The sequence below is a fragment of the Bombyx mori genome, chromosome 4 (assembly GCF_030269925.1).
Source record: "Bombyx mori chromosome 4, ASM3026992v2".
Classification (NCBI taxonomy): domain Eukaryota; kingdom Metazoa; phylum Arthropoda; class Insecta; order Lepidoptera; family Bombycidae; genus Bombyx; species Bombyx mori.
The window spans coordinates 15,132,995-15,156,632 of NC_085110.1; the positions used below are offsets into that span (position 1 = coordinate 15,132,995).

General features: G+C 36.6%; 2 protein-coding genes and 1 non-coding gene across 13 annotated transcripts in view; 1 reads left to right on the top strand and 2 right to left on the bottom strand.

The window, feature by feature from the left end:
- Nucleotides 1-23,638, bottom strand: part of LOC101736773 (dual specificity calcium/calmodulin-dependent 3',5'-cyclic nucleotide phosphodiesterase 1) — a 511,722-nt gene that overhangs the window by 85,391 nt on the left and 402,693 nt on the right. The window lies entirely within an intron of this gene.
- Mir3370 (microRNA mir-3370) lies at nt 8,892-9,028 on the bottom strand. Its single transcript, NR_107649.1, has one exon. It is a non-coding gene; the product is annotated as a microRNA mir-3370 (primary transcript).
- Nucleotides 19,154-22,568, top strand: LOC134201851 (uncharacterized). The gene is made up of 6 exons (XM_062677097.1): nt 19,154-19,265; nt 20,632-20,686; nt 21,272-21,334; nt 21,743-21,778; nt 22,193-22,213; nt 22,460-22,568. The coding sequence occupies exons 1-6, from the start codon at nt 19,176-19,178 to the stop codon at nt 22,549-22,551; spliced, it is 357 nt and encodes a 118-aa protein (XP_062533081.1). The 5' UTR covers nt 19,154-19,175; the 3' UTR covers nt 22,552-22,568.

Below are 23,638 nucleotides of genomic sequence, written 5' to 3' on the forward strand. Positions count from 1 at the left end.
GCTGGTACGGTGTATCTTTACATGTTCCAGGGACAATGGTTTGCTACAATTCTGCAAATTTAGTTTTTTTGGAGCCTGTTTGCCAGTACAATGTGAACACTCAGGTTTCTTAACTCCCTTGCGACCACACTTAAAACACAAAACTTCCGTATTAGTGCAGTCCCTAAAACTATGCGTATTGTTGCGGCACCTAGGACAATAGGGTAATTTTTCCCTTGCATCGTGATGACTTTCTTCAATACTGTGTAGATATTTTTGATTAATATTAGTGTTCCTGTTTATTTTTAATGGTTGATACGACTGTTTGTTGTAACTATAGCTAGATTTATAGTCGTAGGTCGATTTCGCCTTGGTCGCATATTTGTACGCAAATTCTGGTGCCAAGGTATCGGAAGTCGCTGCAGATGGTTCTCGAAAGTGGACGAGCCTAGACTGAACAATTTCATAATTCCTGCACAAGGATCTCAATTGATCAATGTTACATATTTCAGTAGCAGAGGCTAGAGTGCTTGCATAGCAAGGGCGGATATTATGTAATACTATTTCAAGCTTGTCCTCTTCCGAAAGTGATTTTAAGAGGCGGGCAAACATACCCGAGAGAATAGCTAAGTATATCGTAATATTTTCCGTTTCCCCTTGAGTCCTAGCACGAATCTCAGCAAGTAAACGGTAATCATAGTCTGTTTTATCAAAACCTTTTTTTAAAAGAACAACAAGATCATCCCAAGATGAAACCTGGTCCTTAATACTCCTGAACCAATGCAGCGCATCATCTGTAAATATTTCTGTAGCAGATGAGAGAAGTTTTGAGTCGGGGATGCTACGCGCCTCGCTAAATTCGTAAACACGTTGAATAAAAGATCGAACACATGACTTACCATCGAACTTCAGCCTACTCAGTTCTGAAGTAACACCTCTATCACAAGTAACAGCGACATTAATTGGTGCCTGAATGCCAGGTACAGAAGCAGATGCTGAACTAGATACACCAATTAATAGAGGATCAATTGCCTTTTTGCTTAATTTCTGGAATTTTTCGTAGAATTCTTTAAAAAGTTTACTACAAGCAGAGTGCGGCTTCTCTACTTCATCAACCACTATTCTGTTGATCCTATGATAAAGGTGATGAAAAATATTTTCTATGCGCGATAATGTACTTTTATCAGTAGGGCTTGACTCGAGACTTGCATTGACTTTATTCAGCAAGTCCAAAACAGCTTGAAGATCATCTAGGGGTTCGAGATGAGAACATAATACATCTTCTGAAGGAAAAGATTGACTTAATTTGCTAATCTGTTTCCTAAGATCAGCCACCGTAGCACCGGGGGTCTCACCTCTTATCGCAACTTCGTATTCCAGTTCAGTTTTTTGTAGGGATAAAAATTTTATCGTAAAAACCATAGTGATACCTCAGAGTTAGCTCGAAATGGCATACGAATAAATAAAGGAATATAGTTAAGAGAAAAAAAAACTCCGTTCTGTTACAAGGTTCGTACCAATAAAACGTCTAGGACTAAATAGAAAAAATCCAGAAGATGAAAATAAAGTAAAAATATATATGTACTACATAAATTAAAAAAAAAAAACGTCTGGATTGTATTAATACAAAAAAAACAAGCTTTTTGTTTGATTAAATTTTAAATTAACAAAGAAGAAAAAAGAAAAAAAAAAAAAAAAAAAAAAAAAAAAATTAAATCTTATTGCACTTTTGTTTAGGATTGTACCTATTTTTGCTTGAAACAAATCTTAAATAAAAAACGTTAGGTTTGTAAGAGTATCATAAACTAAAAATGTAGGTACACAAAAATAACACAATATAGGACATGTACAGTACGACGATTTTTACAACACTTAGGACAATCACAACACAATAATGTTTAACAAAAGGACACACACACACACACGTATAATCTGCAACCACTAGACTCAAGAGGCAAAGTCAGATATAACCACGTAAAGGGCGCCAGTGCGACAACTGCTTAGACTTTCCTTTAAAAAAAAAAAGAAAAAAACTAGTGTCTCAGTTAAAAAAATATATATTACAAAAAAAAACAGGCAGTTGAGCACACAAATTTGTAGGGTGTGGTTGTACGGCCGATCTGACTCTCCCTCTGTAGGTTACCCTCCTGAATTCCGGCAGCCAACGGACGTGGGTTGACCCGCTGAAGCACCACGTCTGGACTCCTGGAGGTTTCCTGGGCTGGCTAGATCACCAGGGTACGGGTTACTGGGCGGAGATGACCTTTTCAGCACACGCAGTTATCGGGTGAAGCAATAAGCAAGAAGCGTGAAAAAGCAGCTAGGCATGAACCCCTAAAAGCGGGGTCGAATCCGTTTATTTTAATCGTGTTAATATTAAACAGCACACGATATTGCTGTACTAAATATATTTTTTAAATAAATTATTTGTAGGTAAGTCGTCTAGGTTTGAAAACGAACTTTAACTGAACTCGAATACAAACGTAAGACTAATAAGGAAGTCTAGTGACGACTGCCGGCGGCTGCGCAGTGTCTGCGCCAGCCGAACCTACGTCTCGGGGGGAGGTGGGAACTATTGTTCTCACCTCAGCGGTACAGTCGATAAAATAACTGCTTTGAACATAAATACTTTTGTTTTAAGGTTTTTTTTTATCTTTTTTATTTTTCAGACGATTTCAGTTGTAACGTTACGTTACACATTACACATTTAAACCTGAAGAAATACACTAAATAGACAAAAAAATTCACCCAACTTCACTCCTCGCATTCCCGCCAAAAAGTCCACTGGATTATCAGAAAAATTACACACTCTTGTGATACGAACGCACAGTCTTCGAATACTAATTTCACTGATGGCAAGTTGCAAGCGCACACGGGGTCATAGACAGGATTTTAAGTATTTTGCCGTGGCAAATATGCATCTCGTTTTTAAGACATCCCAGCTATTGTAATAAGGTCAAATAATTCAGTCATCTTGTCACAGGCTCCGTTAACGAAATACCGTAGGAAAATAAGGCGATAATACACCTACTATAGAAGTATAGGAGTCGTATAGTATAGCAGTATAGGAGCAGTATAGCTTTTATGTACGTTCATTGATCGATGGGGACCGATGTAGTGCGTTCTCGTATACGAGAGTAATTACTTACTGGTAATTATTTTCGTTCATCTATCACGCGATGTTTGAAAATTGTCATCGCTTGCCGACAACTATAATTACGTCAGTTCAAAAAAAAAAAACAACATTCATTTTACTATTCATAAAACATTCGTATTATTGAGATCGTATCTACCACAATAAAGTTTATGGACGTTCAACGAAGTAATTCACGTGCAACAATTGTATTTTCAATTAATAAAAGACAAAGTTTCTCTAACACGGCTCCTATATGTAACTCAACAAGCCATAAAACTATTAACAACGTTGGCAACACTCATGTCTGTTTTACGAAGTTGTTCTGGTAGCACTGGCGGTGTTCTTCAAACTTTTCAACGCGATTGTACTTGACGAGCTGCCATTGAGTGAGACTAGCGTTTCGTTTGTTTGAATAACGTTAAATATATAACTTACGTGTTTGGTACGTTAACGGTTTTATAACTAGCGTGAATGATGACCTGCGAAACTATATATCGGCTGCAAATTAATGGTTACCGAAAAATAAGACAAATAGGTAGTGCCATTAAGAACATTTAGTGTTGCAGTGGTACTTTGTAAAACGCGATGGCGGGGTCATTATACCGCAGCCTTAACGCGAAGTTTCATGATCATGACACTCAAAATCCAGCTACAAAAATCACTAGCAAGGATGGCAGTAGCGTGTTCTGTGAGCCAGAAATACGTGGATAGATTGTAACATGACCTTCAACCCTATCAGTCAGCTAGCTGCAACTCTTCATCCCCCGAAAAATCAACTTGTTCTGATTCTTTCTGAACTACAAATTTAACTTGGGTAATGTCGCTCTGTACACTCAATGGTCCATTCGATTTTACTTATCCATGCAAGCTATCAATTCTTCCTTAGGTCACAAGTACAGGACATTTGTTATTAGAAGAAAAAAGTCTGTTAAAATATAGATATATTCGACATAGACCACCTTGAGCTTTTTTTTCATCACTATTTTTCATTAATAAATTGTTGTATATTCCTAAATCCGAACGTGATTAGTCGATCTCAGAAGTATCATTTATATAGAGCGTTCGCGTCAGCTATCCGACCGGGAAGCCAAATCATACGTGTATACACATGCGCTTCCATTTACTAAAATAAGGGCAGACGAAAGAGGTTATCCAAAGTAGTTATTAGATTATTAAGGTAGAACGTCTTGTAGGCTGGCAGGAGTAAGTACCACCTCGCACATTTCATAAAGCAGTAATGCGTTTCAATTTAAAGTGCGGGGCAGCCTTTGTACTACAAAACGGAGATTTAAAAACTCACGTCTCATGGTGGGGATTTAGGTTTTTGATGTCTATGGACTCCGATAATCACTTAACACCAGGTAGGCTTTGAGCTCTTCCACCAAGAGTAATATTTATGTTCTAGTTTAAAAGTAGCTATTTTTTCAACTTCCTTTATTTCTCTCGATTTTTCTAAATAGGGAACGAATCTTTCGTGTATTTGTTACGATCGTGTCATCATTTGTTTTAAGTTCGTTAACTAGTACTTTTACAATCCCGATAATGAGGCCGTGAGCTCTTTCACTCATCTAAACATCTAAGATTTGTTTTCGACTACACTAGATCATCTCACAACCAACCAGTTTAAGTAGATACCGAAGCATAAATTTGTCGTAACGCGAATACTGCTACCTCCTTTGAGATGTGGGTTCGAAGTCTCAGTTTTATTGTATCTATTATTATCTCACCCTTCAAACCGGCACGCAATACTGCTTCGCGGCATGAATAGCACGTTGTTGATGCATGCCGGTTACGAAAACTGATATACTCGTACATAATTAGAAGTTTTGATTTTCATAACACATTTTAATTGTGGAAATCGTCCGTGTGATTTTCTATAGTGACAGTTTCCTTTTTTTTTAATTGTCACTATAAGCAGATTGCCCCTTGTTGCATTCTGAGTAAAAAGGCGTGGAAATTTCCTTCGGGCAGAATGGGATTTCCCAAGGTTCACCCGTCCCCCATCAGGGTGCAAGACGATCCTGTAGAACAGTATAGGCAGATAATCTAACAAAATAACTGACGGTAAGTGGTTACCGTGGCTCACGGATACTGGTATGCCGGAAGCTGAACCATGAGTCTACTTACGCCGAAGGCTTTTTTAAATCCTGGTTTGAAGAAGAATGTGTCATAGCTTGTACATACCTATACATGTCGGAGAAGCCACAATTATTAACACCTTCGTCAGACATCATAGGGGCGAATAAGGTGATCGAGCTAAGAGAAATATTGAGTATAATACGTCACAATAATAATGAAGCAGTAATGCGTTTGGGTTTGAAGGGTGGGGCAGCCGTTGTAACTATAATGAGACCTTAGAACTTATATCTCAAGGTGGGTGGCGCATTTACCTTGTAGATTTCTATGGGCTCCAGTAACCACTTAACACCAGGTGGGCTGTGAGTTCGTCCACCCATCGAAGCAATAAAAAAAACCAATCACGTTTGTTGTCTTAGAACAATTTAGAAATCTTCTCTTGACGTTAGCAAACGAAAACGAATGACAGTTCTTAGGACGGAGGTACCGCTCTTCAAGAAGGCTGGTTGGTAAGTGTGATGGTGTCTATGTCCCTCCATCAGCTAGGTTCTGACGTAGCACGTAGCTAGACGAGGTCCGACGATACCGCAATCATCCTGCCATCTCTCGGGAATCGTGCTGCGTTTCGTTTAGCTACCAAACTAATGACCGTCTCCGACATACATATGAATGCAAATCTGAATTTCCGGGTTTTGAATATATCCAGCAAATTTGTTTTCCAAATATTGCTGTAACTGTAATGGAAAAGTTTTGAAGGGAGCAAAAAAAATTGGTATGGCAAAAAATGCATGGCGACCGGTTTTTATTTATGAGTTAAGTTTGACCTGGTTTTTATATTTTTACCGAACGCGTGCCAAACTCAAATTTATATCGTACATCATTTTAAATCACTTCGAATTCGATTGGGCCCTTATCGAGGTCAAATTGCACAAACAAACAGGCACAACAACAAGAAGTCTGTTCTTTTTTTCTTTTTTATTGCTTAGATAGGGAAGACGAGCTCACAGCCATTTTGTTAAGTGGTTACTGGAGCCCATAGACATTTACAACGTAAATGCGCCACCCACCTTGAGATATAAGTTCTAGGGTCTCAGTATAGTTACAACGACAGACCCACCCGTCAAGCCGAAACGCATTACTGCTTCACGGCTGAAATAGGCGGGGTGGTGGTACCTGCCCGTGCGGACTCACAAGAGGTTTGACCACCAGTAAACACATGTAAAGTATTCACATGTAAAGATAGTTCTTTAGAAAAATAAGGCTCAAAACTTTGAGAAGCGCTGCTAGCTGAGTATGTTTTAATTACTCGCACTATATCCGCCTTCAGATTCTGCGTTTTCAATCTGGCAATCCTACCTGTAACTTAGTTGTACAAATTGGAACAGCCGACCCACTTTGCAAGGCTTAATTGCTCCGTCTGAACTCATTAGAACGTCCTGGTGCGAGTTTTGGTACTTCGTGAAAACGTTTCATTTTATATCCAAACAACTGTTGTAGTCAAATTTTGGAGCTAGTTCATTTCTACGAGGCAGTAATTTATCCTAGTTTATTTGAACTTATTACCTGTGATTCAAAATTTATTTGAAGTATACTACCCTAAAATTTTCGTAATTTATCCTAGTTTATTTGAACTCATTACCTGTGATTCATAATTCATTTGAAGTATTCTACTCTCAAATTTTGTTCGCGTGAAAACGTGCGCGATTTTGGGCATTAGTGGCTGTGTGGCTTCATAGATTTACCACCGTTCTAAGTTTTTACATGCTTACTTAGAAAAAAAAGTTATCTATCAGCGAGATTCGAACATTGCATTGTCGCATCGCGTGTGTACCGGGAGTTTTACCCTTCAAGCCACAACTGATATCATACAATTGCGATCACGATCACATGTCTACAGATTTTACGTTGCTCAGTTTGTGAATTATTTTCATTCAAGTATAAATGAACTCATTATTCACGACTGTGCAATTTGCTATTTTGATTTGTGTCAAGATAGTCTTTTTTTTTTATGATTGATTGATTACTGTTGGCCCGGATGCCTTTCCAGTTTCACCAGGACAGGTGGGCGAGCAAAGGCTCAGCCAGGAGGGGACATGATAGTGCAAAGTGAACGAAGGATAGTGAACTCGTGTACTAGGTTTCAGAAATCAGAATCAGTGTAAGCTGGAGTCTATGAATCACTAAGGAAAATCCCTTTTACGGCTAAATATTGGGTTTCTATGGTTTTTTTTATTGCCCTTGTAGGCAGACGAGCACATGGCCCAGCTGATGGTGAGTGGTTACCGTCGCCCATGAACTTCGGCAATGCCAGGGGCAGAGCCAAGCCGCTGCCTACCGCTTAATAGTTTTTATATTATTCTCGACGTTTCTTATGCTTACGACTTGCGAATACAAAAAAAAAAAAGCGAATAACTTAAGAATCCATCTAGATAGTTACATGTACGATATAAAAATAGCATTTATGGTATTTATCGAAAAAGAAAAATTCTTAAATTCTGGTTGGATTCTGTGGTGATTAAACAACTCTTTCAATCCTACCCGCAAAACACACTTATTGTGAAATTCGTAGTAAGGACTCGTTAATTATGCATATAAATATTGTCCAATCAAAAAGCGATGCTTTATTCTGCTATCGAGAATGAGCAAGGTAAGGTTCAAGAAATTCCTTGCTTCATAAATTTTAGTAAGAAAAATACCCTTAATTCTAGTGATCTCCAGCGTCTCGTGTCTCATTATGGAGGCAAATCTAATATGTACGGAAGACCAGACGCCACGTTCGCGTGCAGTCTGCTTACGTGACACGCGTTGCGAATGAATAAATAGAGGCGGTCCTTATTTATTTTATATGAAAAATATGCGACATTTTTCTCCGTTTTGCTTTTCACAGTGAGCATTCATTCGTAAAATATAGTCTGTTTGTTGTGTACTTTTCTTGTGCTATGCAGAAATGTACATTTACTGGTTTTTTAGATTGTGTGAGATTTGTCGCGACGGAGCAACAACCCAGTTGAGCGCCTTGTGGCGCAAGGCATTATTGAGGGTACAAGAATGCGCGGTAGATCACCGTTACGAGGGGTCGACCAAACAAAGGCCGCGGTACGTGAGGAATGGCGACATTTTTTGCAATGTACCATCCGGCTTGGGAATGAAATCCCCTCCACGGTGTTTCCAGGGCACTATGACAATGTCCTTCTTCAAACGAGGCTTGTCGAGACTACTAAGCGGTAGGCAGCGGCTTGGCTCTGTTACTGGGATTGCTGAAGTCCATGGGTGACGGTAATCACTCACCATCAGGTGGGACGTATGCTCGTCTGCCTACAAGATAAAAAAAAGCGCAACACCACCCGAACTGATAACCACGACCGCTCTGCCAAGAGAGCAAACGACTAAGAAGAAGAAGAGAATAATATTAATAAAAATCTCGATTAAGACCTTATAAGCTGGAAGAAGATTAAGAATGGAACGACATTAAAAAAAGGTAATAAATAAATTGGATACCTAAAGAGAAAGCCTAGATTTACTAGACTCATGGTAATTCTTTACAGCAAAAAGTATATTTACACAAAATTCATGCTGGTTGTTTGAAATAATTGTATTTACAAACAAAAAAACGATATGGTAAATACAAAAAAAAAAAAAAAATTGTACACTGAGTGGTTGATAAAAATCTGCAATTCAGATGCACGTTGTCTGGGAAATATTCAGATTTTAGCAAGACGTTTCAAGACATTGTACAAGTATACAATTACAAAATGCTGACAACGCTTGCAGCTGAAAGTAAGTATTGTACAGTTGACAAAGCATGTTGCTGATAAATCTGTTTCTATAATCTGACGAAGCGTGTTGCGGATAATAATATGTTTAAAAAAGTTATTATTTTATTATTGTGAAAAATAAATGGTTTTACACCTTTTTAATTAAAAAACTGAATGTGGTTGACGGAACATAGAAATTTTACTGGTGGTAGGACCTCTTGTGAGTCCGCAAGGGTAGGCACCACCGCCCTGCCTATTTCTGCCGTGAAGCAGTAATGCGTTTCGGTTTGAAGGGTGGCGCAGCCGTTGTAAATATACTGAGACCTTAAAACTTATGTGTCAAGGTGGGTGGCGCATTTACGTCATAGATGTCTATGGGCTCCAATAACCACTTAACACTAAGTGGGCTGTGAGCTCGTCTACCCATCTAAGCAATAAAAACAAAAAACAAAAAGAAAATAGTGGCCCTAGTCTTACTGAAATTACTGGACTTACAGTAATTTCTTATCTGCACGTTAAAGTTATTATATGGACATCAATCGATAGACGTTGAGTCAACATAGTTAACAGCAGAAGTAATTAATTAGCGTACGTTGCGAGTATAGCGCCGTGCTATTGAGTGTGCTCGACTTCGTAAGCCCCAGTGGCTTAACAGTTTACTCGGTATTCCAGATCATTCAATCGTTACGCTTAAAAATATACGTAGTTTAAAAAAAAAAAAAAATTTAATACCAAATCGAACTAAAAAGGGTGAGAATCATTGTTTTTGTCTTGGTTATTCTGGTCAGAATATATTATTATTATTATTATTTTTATTGCTTAGATGGGTGGACGAGCTCACAGCCCTTTTGTTAAGTGGATACTGGAGCCCATAGACATTTACAACGTAAATGCGCCACCCACCTTGAGATGTAAGTTCTAAGGTCTCTCAGTTAAACGACAGCCCCACCCTTCAAGCCGAAACGCATTATTGCTTCACGGTAGAAATTGGCAAGATGGTACCTACCCGCGCTGACTCACAAGAGGTCCTACCACCACCAAACCACTTTTAGTTATTTTATTGAAACGTCAACATTATCCGATAAAAAAAGTATCCAATAAAATGATTTACGTAGAACTAGCGACTCACCCTCGCTTTGCTTCGGAAACTGTAATTTATTATTGATTTCCCTACTATTTAATGAATGTTATTATACATATAAACCTTCCTCTTCAATCACTCTATCTATTAAAAAAAAAATACAAAATGTGTGCAATTCACACGTGGTAGAAGTGAAACCTTCCAAAATTAAAATACAATTATCTTAAACGTCTTAAGTATATGTAAAATTTTGTCATTAGTAAATAATTGTAAGGTAGCGCCCTCTGTGAATTGATATTTAAATTTCACGTATAATCCTAAATTAAAAGTCACTACAAGAGCTTTCATACACACGTTAGTATTAAAAAATCTCACAGATGGCGCTGTATTAAATAGTATGTATATTTCTGTCTCATTCTTTGCTGGCTTCATGTATTTGTGTCTCTTACCTGTCGTTTTTTCCGTTGCATCCGGTTTGAAATCACAACGATTCTAAAGAAGTTTTCACTTCAAAAACCGCATCAAAATTCGTTGCGTAGTTTTAAAGATCTAAGGATACATAGGGATATAGGGACATAGGAAGCGACTTAGTTTTATACTATGCAGTGATGAGTCTAATAATTGTGTCTAATATATATGAAGATAAATCAGTGGCATTCATATCGAAGTTATGAATTCCAGTAATACCTTAAGCCCTTTTAAGGTTAACAACTTTGGCAACACTAGATCGATAACTGATTTACATCAGTTAAGTCATGAGCCCGCTCACCCATCTATACAATAAACAAAATAAAACGTTAAAATTGCAGACGAATATTGACAAAATGGAATGCAATAGCACAATTCAAACGAAGCGTTTCGCTTTTTTAATATCCCTTTTATGACATCGTACGAGATATTGTCAACTACCCATCATAATATGAAATGACTCGTTTATAGGCCAATGATTTCAATATTGTTTTTTTTTATTTTATTTTTTTATTACTTAGATGCGTGGACGAGCTCACAGCACACCTGGTGTTAAGTAGTTACAACGGTTGCCCCGCCCTTCAAACCGAAACGCATTACTGCTTCACGGCAGAAATAGGCAGGGTGGTGGTACCTACCCGCGCGGACTCACAAGAGGTCCTACCACCAGTAATTACGCAAATTCTAATTTTGCGGGTTTGATTTTTATTACACGATGTTATACATTCACCGTGGAAGTCAACCTTGAATAATTGTGAGTACGTATTTCATTAGAAAAATTGGTACCCGCCTGGGGGATTCGAACACCGGTGCATCGCTCAACACGAATGCACCGGACGTCTTATCCTTTAGGCCACGACGATTTCAAAATTTGCCGAATTTTTACTGTCTCGTCGGATGAATAGACAGATCTACTTGACGTTATTCGTGCATAGCACCATAACGGGAATGCACTCATCGAGTTTTAGACATAATAGATTATCCACCTTTCAATCCGGAATCCTTCACGTCAGAATGCTCCGTAGTATCTGCTCATGTAGGCTTCGCAATGTACGCTTCCACTAGTCATTACGTAAGCTACAACAATAATAACACGAGCAGATTGCCTTCAGACCTCCATATCGTACCTCGAAATGTTTAATTAGTATTCTCTATTGATACCAATAATAGCTAGTAAAAAAATCATACTTTACAACAAGATGTTAGAAAATATTAAAATTAGTCAAAGCATTCGCTGATTGAGTACCGACCATCCGTGAGCACAGAAAATTAATTGACACTAGCAGAATGTGCTATAATTTGCTGTTGGTGAAAATCGTGTGCTCTTTTTAACTTTGTTATGATATTTCGAACTGAATTAATAAAATTTTTGACCAATTATTTTATATATTTCGAGATGTTGTATAATTAAAAAAACGATTTTACTTTGTGCCAGTAAACGTCAGTAATTTATTAAAATATTCAAATCGGCAACAAAGCACTCAGTCTGTAATTGAGTATCAAATTAAAACTAGTTAGACATGACCGTAAATCGGTGCAAATCATTAATTTATATATACGGTCGATTTAAAATACTGAAATAAATATAAATAACTAACTCTATATAAATAACTCAAATAGCGTGATGATGTGGCCTGAAAACTGATATTGTTGTACAATGAGAGGTGTCTTCTGTACCCTTGATGTTCTCGTATAACGGCTTTGTGGGGTACCGTTGACAGTATTAATCCAGTTTGTCACAGTTAGTTTCAGGGAATTTCGGCTATCAACTGAGACTATTATATTATATAATCTGGACAAAGCCGGGCAGGATGATAAGCTTAGAAATTCTAGAGAGATTAATTAAATATTCTAAATAGGTGTTTCGATGCTTACTACACTAGCTTTTAATATTAATCCGATAAACGACTAGTGGCAAATTTGGGTGCCGTTTTTAACTATACTAGAGGTCCCGCAGTAGCCGAAATTCGACTATAATTAATTGGAATTGTAAGTTTGTACACTATTATGATTGTATTTTATATACTTCTATAATCACAAATTTCGCCAAGACTACACTATAAAAAATATTAACAAAGACAAACAATATTTAATCTATTCTCAATTTGACAACAGACGTCAAGAACAAAAGTTTGACAATAAATAGTATGCATGCGCGTTGCGTCAAATACATGGTCTGTAGTGTGTGTAATGTTTTCTTTATTGATTAAATGTATCTTTTATGCATTATAGTGTGGAAAATGTGTGGCGATCGAAAGCTGAATGTCCTGTTGATCAACCCTGAAGGGGGATGTGAACCACGAAACGAGTATAAAAGTCATAATGCACCTAGAATTGAGCATCAGCAGCAGACTCGCTATTAATAAAGCAAAAATGAAGACAAAAACTCTTTTTTTATTCGTGTTCTACGGATATTTTTATTTTTATTTAATTTCAAAATACAATATATAAAGAGATCACTCCGTTTAATCTGAGATAAAGCTTTGAAGATTATGAGCTTATATTAGAATTATTTATTCTAATACAAAGTCCTCCCTTGGCCGATATTTTCCTTGTTAATATTCAAAGAAGTTCTCGTTTATGCTTGAGTCAAAAAATAGCGAGGAAAATAATGTTAAATTAGTAGTCGTATTACTGAAAGTAAGTAAATATGTGCTAAAGATAAAATATAGAACCATTGGTTGGTATTCACACAATTTCACACATTTTTTTGCCGCGTACCATCCGGCTATGGAATGAACTCCCTTCCACGGTGTTTCCTGAGCGCTATGACATGTACTTCTTCAAACGAGGCTTGTGGAGAGTACTCAACGGCAGGCCGCGGCTTGGCTCTGCCTCTGGCATTACTGAAGTCCATGGGTGACGGTAACCACTCCCCACGAGGCGGGCCGTATCCTGGTTTGCTTACAAGGGTAATAAAAAAATGCAAGAAATTTAAAGTTCTCAATTCAATTCATGTCGTGGCTTAAAGGATAAGACGCTCAGTGCATTTGTATCAAGCGATTTATAAGACTGTGCTGGAGTTCGAGCCTCGCAGGTAATACCAATTTTTCTAATAAAATTTGTATTCAAAAAATGTTTACGAATGACTTCTACGGCGAAGGGACCAACATCGCGTAATGAAAATCAAACCCGCAAAATTCTAATTTGCGTAGCGACTGGTGGTAGTCCTGTGAGACTGTGCGGGTAGGTACCACCATCCTACCTATTTCTGCCGGAAGCAGTGTAGAGTTCTTGTTTGAAGGATAGCACAGCCTTTGTATAATAATACAATACCACTTCGTGAGCATACATCAAAATACGTGTCTACGCTTATATCGGCAGACATCACCTATCACTAGAAAGAGGAAAAAGCAAGCTTAATCTATATCAATTTATACTTATATATTACTAGCGTACCCGTCCGCTTCGCTGGGCATTTAAAATAAACATTATTATTTCTCACCCCCACAAAGATTCTCATCATTATCGCCCCCGCAACTGGTGTAGGGAGTCCAACACTCATATAAATATTAGCCTATCCATTAAGTACATGTATTTTCTACATGGATACCAAGTTTCAAGTCAATCGGATGCACGGTTCAGTAGTTATAACGGAACATCCGTAAAAACCATTATAGATTTATATATATGTATATAAAATTCTTCCTGTTAATATTTCTAGAAATTTGCAGTGGCCATTACACGAAGGAAACATAAGCTTCGTTTAAGAGTTCTTAATACGTAACACGCGGTGTTAAGTGGTATTTATGTGCGAAACGTGCTTATTCAGCTACCTGCCCGGCCGGTAATGCTAGTAATTTCATAACAAAACGTTCATACCCGACGAAAATTGAGTATATTTTAGCTTTAGATCTGTACAACTTTGCAATTTATTATATTCGTATTACATATTATAGACATATTACATATTATAGGTAGAGAGTTTGATTTTTAATACGCTTTTATTAGCTTTAGACGTATGTATGTTAGTGTGTAACGGAATCTTTGAACATAATTTTGACCCCCTTTAAAACGTCGGATTAACTCGAAATTTGGTAAACACGTAAATTCAATATTTAAAAAAAATTGAAAAAAATGAAATTCAACTAAAAAATGAAAAATTAATAATAGTTCAAGAAAACTAAAAAAATAGAAAATAAATTTTAATAAATTTGAATTAAAAATAGTGTAAGAAAAAAATGATTTAATTGTAAAAAAAACGCGTTGGGTGCATGGTATCAGTAGTTATAAATATTTTATGAACAGGTATGAGTAGAAGGAATATTTTGATAATATCCTGAAAAGCACCCCACGCTTTTATTAAACTATTATTTATTGTTTTTATAATTGTTATTATTTCATTTAAACGAGCTCGATTTACGATTAAGTAAAGAACATCCTTTACCCCTGTGTAAACTGTATTTAAAATCGCCAAAAAAAGAGCAGAAATCCTGGCTCAATAGCGTAAAATTGCACTTTTTTTTACCTTGTAGGCAGACGAGCACACGGCCTACCTGATGGTGAGTAGTTACCGTCGCCCATGCACTTCAGCACTGCCAGGGGCAGAGCCAAGCCGCTGCCTACCGGACGTGGCTTGTGGCCAGCAGTAGACAGTAGGTGGATGATAATATAAGAATAAAATTAATATACATTTTATATTTCAAATATGTTCCTCTCTAAATTAATCATCTATCTTTATAGCAGCGTCACAGCACACAATTCCATCACTACTTTGCCAATACCTTTCAAGTAGTTCAAAATTCTTCGATTTTGACCACTGTGTTTATCACTTGTAATGTTGTTGCTTTACCAAAATTACTACATTTATATATTGTATTAAATTCTCCAACAAAAAAAAAACAATCAAATCCCTTTTCCCAGCGGACGACGAAATGTCAAAGTTAAAATTGCTAAAGTTATTTACACGCTAGTTTATGACTAGGTCTGAGAGTGCGAATTTAATCTAACAAAACTGGGTTTTTATTGCTGGTGGACCTCTTGTGAGTCCACACGGGTAGGTACCACCAACTTGCCTGTTTCTGCCGTGAAACAGTAATGCGTTTCGCTTTGAAGGGTGGGACAGCCGTTGTAACTATACTTGAGACCTTAGGACTTATACCTTAAGCTGGGTGGCGCATTTACGTTGTAGATGTCTATGGGCTCCACTAACCACTTAGCACCAGGTGGGCAGTGAGCTCGTCCACCCATCTAAGAAAAAAAAAGTATTAAAATAAAAATTTTTGATAACTTTCTTTTAAAACATACATAAGGAAACAAGGCCTCAGAAAGTGAAGTACTGAAAGAGCACGTTATCATTTCGAGGAGTGAAAGGCCATTAACAATTCGATGTTTTTAAATTGAACTTCAATTAAGTTTACCCCATTCAAATAGCCGAAGAAGTTTTTTAAACATTATATTTTTTGGAACGAAGTTCCTTAAGGGACGATGCGGAGGGTTACCCTAACCGGGGAAAAAACGTCCGTAACGCAAGATTTTTATTAGTAATGCACACAGTGTACGACTTAACTTTGTAATAACGTACAAAAAATAACATATTTTTTTATCATTATGTGATACCACGATCTCAGAGCATTCGTTGCGCAATACACTGACTCTTACGCAAACAACCGTGAATGAAGTGTACCACAATAAGTACGCACGTTACTGAATGACCGTGGGTTGTTCCACAAACCTCCAGTTTTATTTTCTTTATACCTCGAATAGAACTTAAAATTAATATTTTTATAATAAGGGACTTCGTTCCTATCCGGTGTCCCACGACACCGCACATCTTTTTTTTCCAAATTTTAAAGTTTACGTGGCTGTAAAGTTGCTATAATGTCGCTTAACCCAAATAGACTTTCGATATGTTAAGGCTAAGCGTCTTCAGTAATGAAGTCTTAAATCTTCGATACTCGAGCGTTGTTTGTATAGAAAATGTTATTATGAATGCATTAACACGTCAAGGAGCGTGACGGATCCAACTCCGAGAGATTGTCGCGGCTGCGTAAATATACTAGGGTTGACACTGACGAGTTTCTTCTGGTGCTTTTATTGCATTGTATCGGCCATAGAACGCATGACTGGTTCACAGCAAAATAGGCATTATGGTGGTATACTTGTGGTATATAATACGGTCGGTTAAATTCACTGCAACTACTACATTAAAATAAATCAATTAATAAAATTGTCAAAGGAGAACCCCGTGATAAAAACTCTATACTGGTATTTGAACAAGTTCCCCAGGTTTTTGTTTTGAATAGATTTTTTTAGGGATTCAAGTTGAAAAATACCTGATATGGATTTAACCTTACGTTAATTAATGGTCAGTCTAGACGTGGCACAGTAGTTAGATATTTTTATTTAGTGCTTAGTGTATGAGTAGACAAGCACACGGTCCACCTGGTTTTAAGTGGTTAGTGAAGCCCATAGAGATCCACAACGTAAATGCCGCCACCCATCTTGAAACATGAATTCCAGTCTTTCGTTCAGTCCATTTCAGTCGTCTTTTCAATGAATCTCAGTTTTATAGTACAATGACTGCCCCATTCTTCGAACCGAAACCCTTTACTGCTTCCCGGCAGATATAGAGAGTAGTGGAACCTACCCGAGCGGGCTCACAATACTGCCCGTGAATTTTGACATTTGGAAAGTACATTAAAATTATATTACTTGTTTTAATCATGAAAGCTTTTTGTGGAGTTCAGTTGTTGTTTTAACTTCAATTTGACAGCCCTGATCCCACTCATCGATCCGGGGACTTTGCACTTTCCCGGAAGATTACGAGCAAAGCTATTCATGTAATTTAAGTTTTTTTTTTTTGCGTGTAATTTTCTTGAACGTTGCTACAGCAAGGTTTTACTTTTCGCCAGTGAAAACATAAAGAAAGTACTTTCAGAAATGATGAAATTTAGATTTTATACTGAAAGTAAGAATTGTTGGAATAGCAGTTGAGTGATTAGCAGTGCCACCCATAGAATCACAAAATATCAAAACCGACGCCCATTCTGATAAAAAAATTAATAAAAAATATTTCTTATATGGGTGGACGAGCTCACAGCTCACCTGGTGTTAAGTGGTTACTGGAGCCCATGGACATCTACAACGTAAATGTGCCACCCACCTTGAGATATAAGTTCTAAGATCTCAGTATAGTTAAAACGGCTGCCCCACCCTTCAAATCGAAACGCATTACTGCTTCACAGCAGAAATAGGCAGGGCGGTGGTACCTACCCGCGCGGACTCACAAGAGGTTGTACCACCAGTACTTACCAGTAATTACACCAGTAATTACATCAAAGCCTCAATTGTGTTGTATAAACAGTAGGATTTGTTCCGAATCAGTTGTCTTACATCCATACTACAACATTATGATCCACTAGCGGCTCGCTCCGGCTCCGCTCGGGTCAACAAAAATTTCAATGATATTTGACGTTGTTTTATATTTTAAATAAAAGATCACTTATTGGGGCATAACTGTAATAGTTAGACACATGCTGTCGCGACACTTACTGTAAATAATAATGTGTTCTTCGAAGTCGTAGTACATTATTTTATTCTATCATCAATAGTTTTCGCAGGGCACGCGATGTAAAGAATATTTTAGGTAATTTTTTTACACCTTGGGTTGCATTATTGGAGTTTTAGTAAGGATCCCTGATTTTTTCAAAAAAGATTATATAATATAGCCTATGTCACTCGGGAATAGTGTAGCTTCCAAGCAGTGAAAGAATTTCCAAATCGGTTCAGTAGTTTCGTAGCCTATTCAATACAAACCAACAAACAAATCTTTCCTCTTAATAATATTAGTATAGATAATGTATTCTGTGATACAATAGATTTAAGAAACTTTCACCAGTAAAATTGTCTATAAAAATACAAACGGACTACAATGATTTTAATCAAATAATTATAAGCTGATGTGATTGTAGTTGTATGCAAGATTTGTACTTTAGTATTTAGGAATATACTCCTGCTATTTTAATTTATTTAACTTTAAGCTCTAATCACCCCGGCTATTCCCAAAATATTAGAACGTAGTCCCAATATACATTCCGCATACATTTGATTGACTTCCACGGTGAAGGAATAACATCGTCTAATAAAAATCAAACCCGCAAAATTATAATTTGCGTAATTACTGGTGGTAGGACTTTTGTGAGTCCGTGCGGGTAGGTACCACCACCCTGCCTATTTTCTGCCGTGAAGCGGTAATACATTTCGATTTGAAGGGTGGAGCAGCCGTTGTAACTATACTTGAGACTTTAGAACGTATATTTCAAGGTGGGTGGTGCATTTACGTCGTAGATGTCTATGGGCTCCAGTAACCACTTAATACCAGGTGGGCTGTGACCTCGTCCATCCATCTTAGCAATAAAAACTAAAAAAAATATCAAGAAGCATTGGGTGGTTCATTTTACGAATAAAAGTTATTTAACGAAATAAATAAGAAATAGATGTCGATCAATCATGATCTTATTTATGAAAACGATTTAATTGCGAACAAATATTCTCATATTAATGTCCCTCTTTATCGATAACAAACAAAAAACATCCTAAAAACAACCCTCATACAATATTCATTAGATTGAAATTGCTTGGAAAATAAATTTAAAAAATCTCTGACCTATCGGAAAGCAATTACAAATAGCCAATTAACTTTATAACAGTCCGGTTAATTAATAACTGTAATTAAGTAATGAAAACAGCACTGGAATGGGTTTTGCGATTGATTACTAGTGAGTGTTTAACAGTAATGATATCTCAAATACGACTTCTACTATGTTGTGTAAGTTTTAAATTACATTTCCGGTCGTCAGAAGCACATAATATATATTATTATTTTAGATTTATTCTCTTTTAACTATTTAAATTATTTATTTAATATTTGGGTTAATTTTTTAAGAGATTTGATAAAAAAAAATTTTTTTTTGTTTACTTGGGTGGACGAGCTTACAGCCCACCTGGTGTTAAGTGGTTACCGGAGCCCATGGACATCTACAACGTAAATGCGCCACCCACCTTGAGATATAAGTTCTAAGATCTCAGTATAGTTAGAACGGCTGCCCCACCCTTCAAACCGAAACGCATTACTGCTTCACGGCAGAAATAGGCAGGGTGGTGATACCTACCCGCGTGGACTCACAAGAGGTCCTACCACCGGTAAATGGTAAATAAATATAAATAAAAAGGTATCGTAAATTTTTTAATTGCACATTAGAAGTTATTAAACGAACTTCAAATGTTATAACATTAGTAAAGCTCCAGGCGTCTATATCCAACCTTATTCCTCCTCTAAAGCCGATACCTGAATTTCAGTGTAAATTATTTCTATATGGAAGAAGCAGAATGCTGAAATGACATGAATCGACATTTTCTATAATGCGTATCTGAACGACGATATCTTTGAATATGTTAATATATCATAGCATAGCACTCTTAAGCCCACTGAGGTGCTCGCCGGATCTTCTCAGTGGGTCGCGTTACCGATCCGGTGGTAGATTCTGCGAAGCACGGCTCTTGCTAGGGTTCGTGTTAGCAACGTCGTCAGGTTTGAGCCCCGTGAGCTCACCTACTAGTTAAGGTTACGCTGAAATAGCCTCTCAATGCTATCAGCTTAGGAAGAAAAAAAAAACTTCAGAGGTGTCAAGGGACACCCGGATGGAACGAAGTTCCTTTCGATTAATTAGTGAAGGAATTGTAATATTTTTTTTAAGTTATAATAATAAATTACGGCATTATGAAGAAGAAAAAAACAATACTATGAACTAAATTACTATTGTTGAAACGCTATCTCGAGAAACTGTACGGATGATGAACTGACGGATCTAAAAAGTGTCGTGACAACTTTTCGTAAGTATTTTTTCCGTCTAGCCCCCTTTCACAACGCGCGATAAGGAACTTCGTTCCAAAAAAAGGACTCTTATAAAACTACTGTGAGCGATTTTTTGAGATGATGAGCAGAGGATAATAAAATCTTTTTTTATTACTTCTAGTTGTAAATAAGGTTTATTCATAAGTGAGTGACTACACTTGAATGCTGAGGTGATATGAGGTAAACCCGCACTTCGGCAGTCTCAGTGGAAAGCTAATCGCTGATCACGAATAGGCGTTAATAATTCACACTACAGTTTACATTACTTTGTCCCTTTCAGTGCATTTTGATGGTCGCGGCAAAGTCTACGGAGACCGAGGAAACAGGAGATTTAGGTGATAGCTATGATAAAGCACTAAAGTAGTATTTTGTTCAGTTTCCGCAAGCTGTCTTACGTCATACGTCTGTAAAACAATTTTTATAAAGAAAATACTCTAAATATATAAGGGATCATCGTATATAAAGGCCGGTTTCGATCAATGTAAATAGAAAAATAAAGTAACATAGCATTTTCCTGGAATTTCGTGAGTGGTATAAATAAATTAATATCACAGCTTAATGTCACGTTGTTTTGCTGTCATTAAATTATTACTGATATTTCGAGAAATTATTCGAAGCGAAATTCATTAAGTATGTAAGATGAAGAAAGAGCCTGCCGCCTAATACGGAGTATTTGATCCATAGTTCTTGTTTTAATAATAAGTTATATCAAGAAAAACATAGACATAGATCGGATGTACTCGATATTGTAGTATAAAGAAATCTATATATTATTATTATATCGTTAAGTTCATGGAATGAAACTTTACGGTAACTAAATAGAACAATCATAAAATAAAAAATTCTATTCTTTGAAATGGGAACAGAGACTCTAATGATAGTGTATTTATACAATTTCAACAAATTTTAATTATTTTCAGAAACACTGTTGGACATAATTCCGAGTGATGATAGTTCTTCAGAATCAGAAGCGAAGAGTCGAGGTAATGACAAGACGATACAAATCCAAAGGAAATTAATGTACCATTAAATGTCGGACGCTTATTATTTCTAACGCTTTTAACACTTTAGCGTTAACGTGGTCACGGACGACATAGCTGCTATTTGTCGACAATAATGTGCCGTCAAACAATTTTTTTTGAATAAGAATTCAAATTCAATATTAGTTTTGTTTATGTCTGCGACCTGTAAAGGCCGAAAATAATGCTATACGTATTTGCTTTTTTATGTTTCAGAACTAAAAAAATACTACCATCATTTATGTGAGTTGTCTTGAATTAAAAACGATTCCGTGAAAAGAGCTGCATTTTTTGTTCAAGAACATTTTGTTCTTATCACTTCTGATGATACATTTTATTATTATTATACATACTTTTATTATTAATTTGCAGCAAAAATGGACGAGAAACATTACAAGAAGAGTTTGCGTAAGTAGTGAAGTGACTTTTTAGTTGTTGTTTTGCCTCGAAGTAGTTATACGAAAATCCGATTTTAAAGGTGAAATGGCCGCATTAAAAAGAATTGAGCTTGAACCTGAACACGCAGGGTGAGTGATGGCGTTCGCATGTGATCTCTGCGAGTTTCAATCTCTTCCGAGGCTTTAATTTTTCATTTCGGCTGTTCACTATCGACTTTGGTTTGATTTGATTCGAAATTGGTTATTCCCTCATGAATACCAGCAACGCAAGGCGAATTTTGATGTTTCGTACATTTTTCAGTTTTTCTGTGGTCATGGACTGACTGACTGACGTAATAATATTCTGTTATTTTGAATAGATTTTAAAATATCTACCGCTTTTTATAGTCTTATTTTAATAGATTATTTTCATATTCATTTTCAGAAAAACAACTCAGTCAAGAAGGTATGTACGTGTTCGTAAGGCTATTATATATATATATATATATATATATATATATATACTATTACTAAAGTATGTATGAAAATCAAAATACACCAACTATATTATAATGTCATTAAAAACGAATTAAAAATAAATTGACTACTACCGTCATCATTGATAATTTGGAATTGTTATGAATGGTTTTTGTTTTTCTTTTAGGCCCAGAGCTAACTTTGTGCGACTATACTTACTTAAATTTATTTTCAGATCAAGATCGCGTGGATTTCTTCAGCGATCTATTGAAGAACGTGAAGAAACTCAATGCTAAAGACATCCCAGCTGCGTTTGGTGCTAATTAATAAACTGTTGATTGTTTAAGTCAAGGCTCGTTATTTTAGTTAATAAAAGTTTGTTTCGTCTCGTTTTACTGTTTAGGCTGGTAAATGGCATCGTTAGTCGTCTTGACTGTGCCTCTGATATTGTTGATGTCCACGCACGTAACTCACCACAAGGTGGGCCGTATGCTTTATTTACTATTGATGAAATAATACGTGAGACCTTGGAATAACTCAATAAAAAGATTTATTACAATATTAATTGCAGAGCGTTACATTGATCGTTACTTGATGTAGAACCAGAGAGAATGTAGACCAAGGAATATAATGTAATGTCGACGGGCGGTCAGGCAGCAAATGAATGTACGGCAACTTTGCTATTTCAATTTGTGTTCTTATATTTCAACACCTATTGTACTAAAAGAAAAGAAAGAAAGTGTTATCCTCCCAAATGATAATAATATCTAACTTCTTCGCCTCAACAATAGGCAGGGTGATGGTTCTGGGTTACAATACGTCCTATCATAAGTACTAGTTGAATAGTGGTAAACTACCACCAAAGAGGAGTCGGTAAAAAAGGGAGTCAACGTAAAAATTGATAATTCATCGGGTACAATTTAGACACAGTCCTAAACTAGGACCCCCTGTATTACGACAATTAGATACTGAAAAATATAATTATATTTAGCACTCAGATAAAGACTAAACAAACTTATTAGACCCATGTTTGTCTGCCATGGCCGTCTGGTGTAGTGGTAAGTGACATGGTCACTACACAAGGGGGTCGCGGGTTCGAATCCCGCCAAGGGAAGATATTTGTATGATAAATATAAATGTCTTTTCCAGGGTTATGGATGTATATTAAATATATGTATGTGTATAATAAAAATCTTACATTTATATCCGTTATCTGGTACCTGTAACACAAGTTCTTTACGAACTTATCACGGGACCAGTTAACGTGGCGTGATTGTTAGTAAATATTAAATATTATTATTATTAATATATATGTTTGTCTGGTGTGGGAATTAGTCAGTGGTTCTAATTACTGCATCACAGAGTTAGCTTAAAGAAAGCTTTTTCGAAAGCACAGCTTGGTATTAAAAGCATC

Bases quoted from the DNA above. Each gene is read 5' to 3' on its own strand.
- LOC134201851 (XM_062677097.1), top strand. From the start codon at position 19,176: ATGAAAACAGCACTGGAATGGGTTTTGCGATTGATTACTAGTGAGTGT. The intron at 21,779-22,192 runs GTAAGTAGTGAA...ATTCATTTTCAG, and splicing joins ACATTACAAGAAGAGTTTGC to AAAAACAACTCAGTCAAGAA. The intron at 22,214-22,459 runs GTATGTACGTGT...ATTTATTTTCAG, and splicing joins AAAACAACTCAGTCAAGAAG to ATCAAGATCGCGTGGATTTC.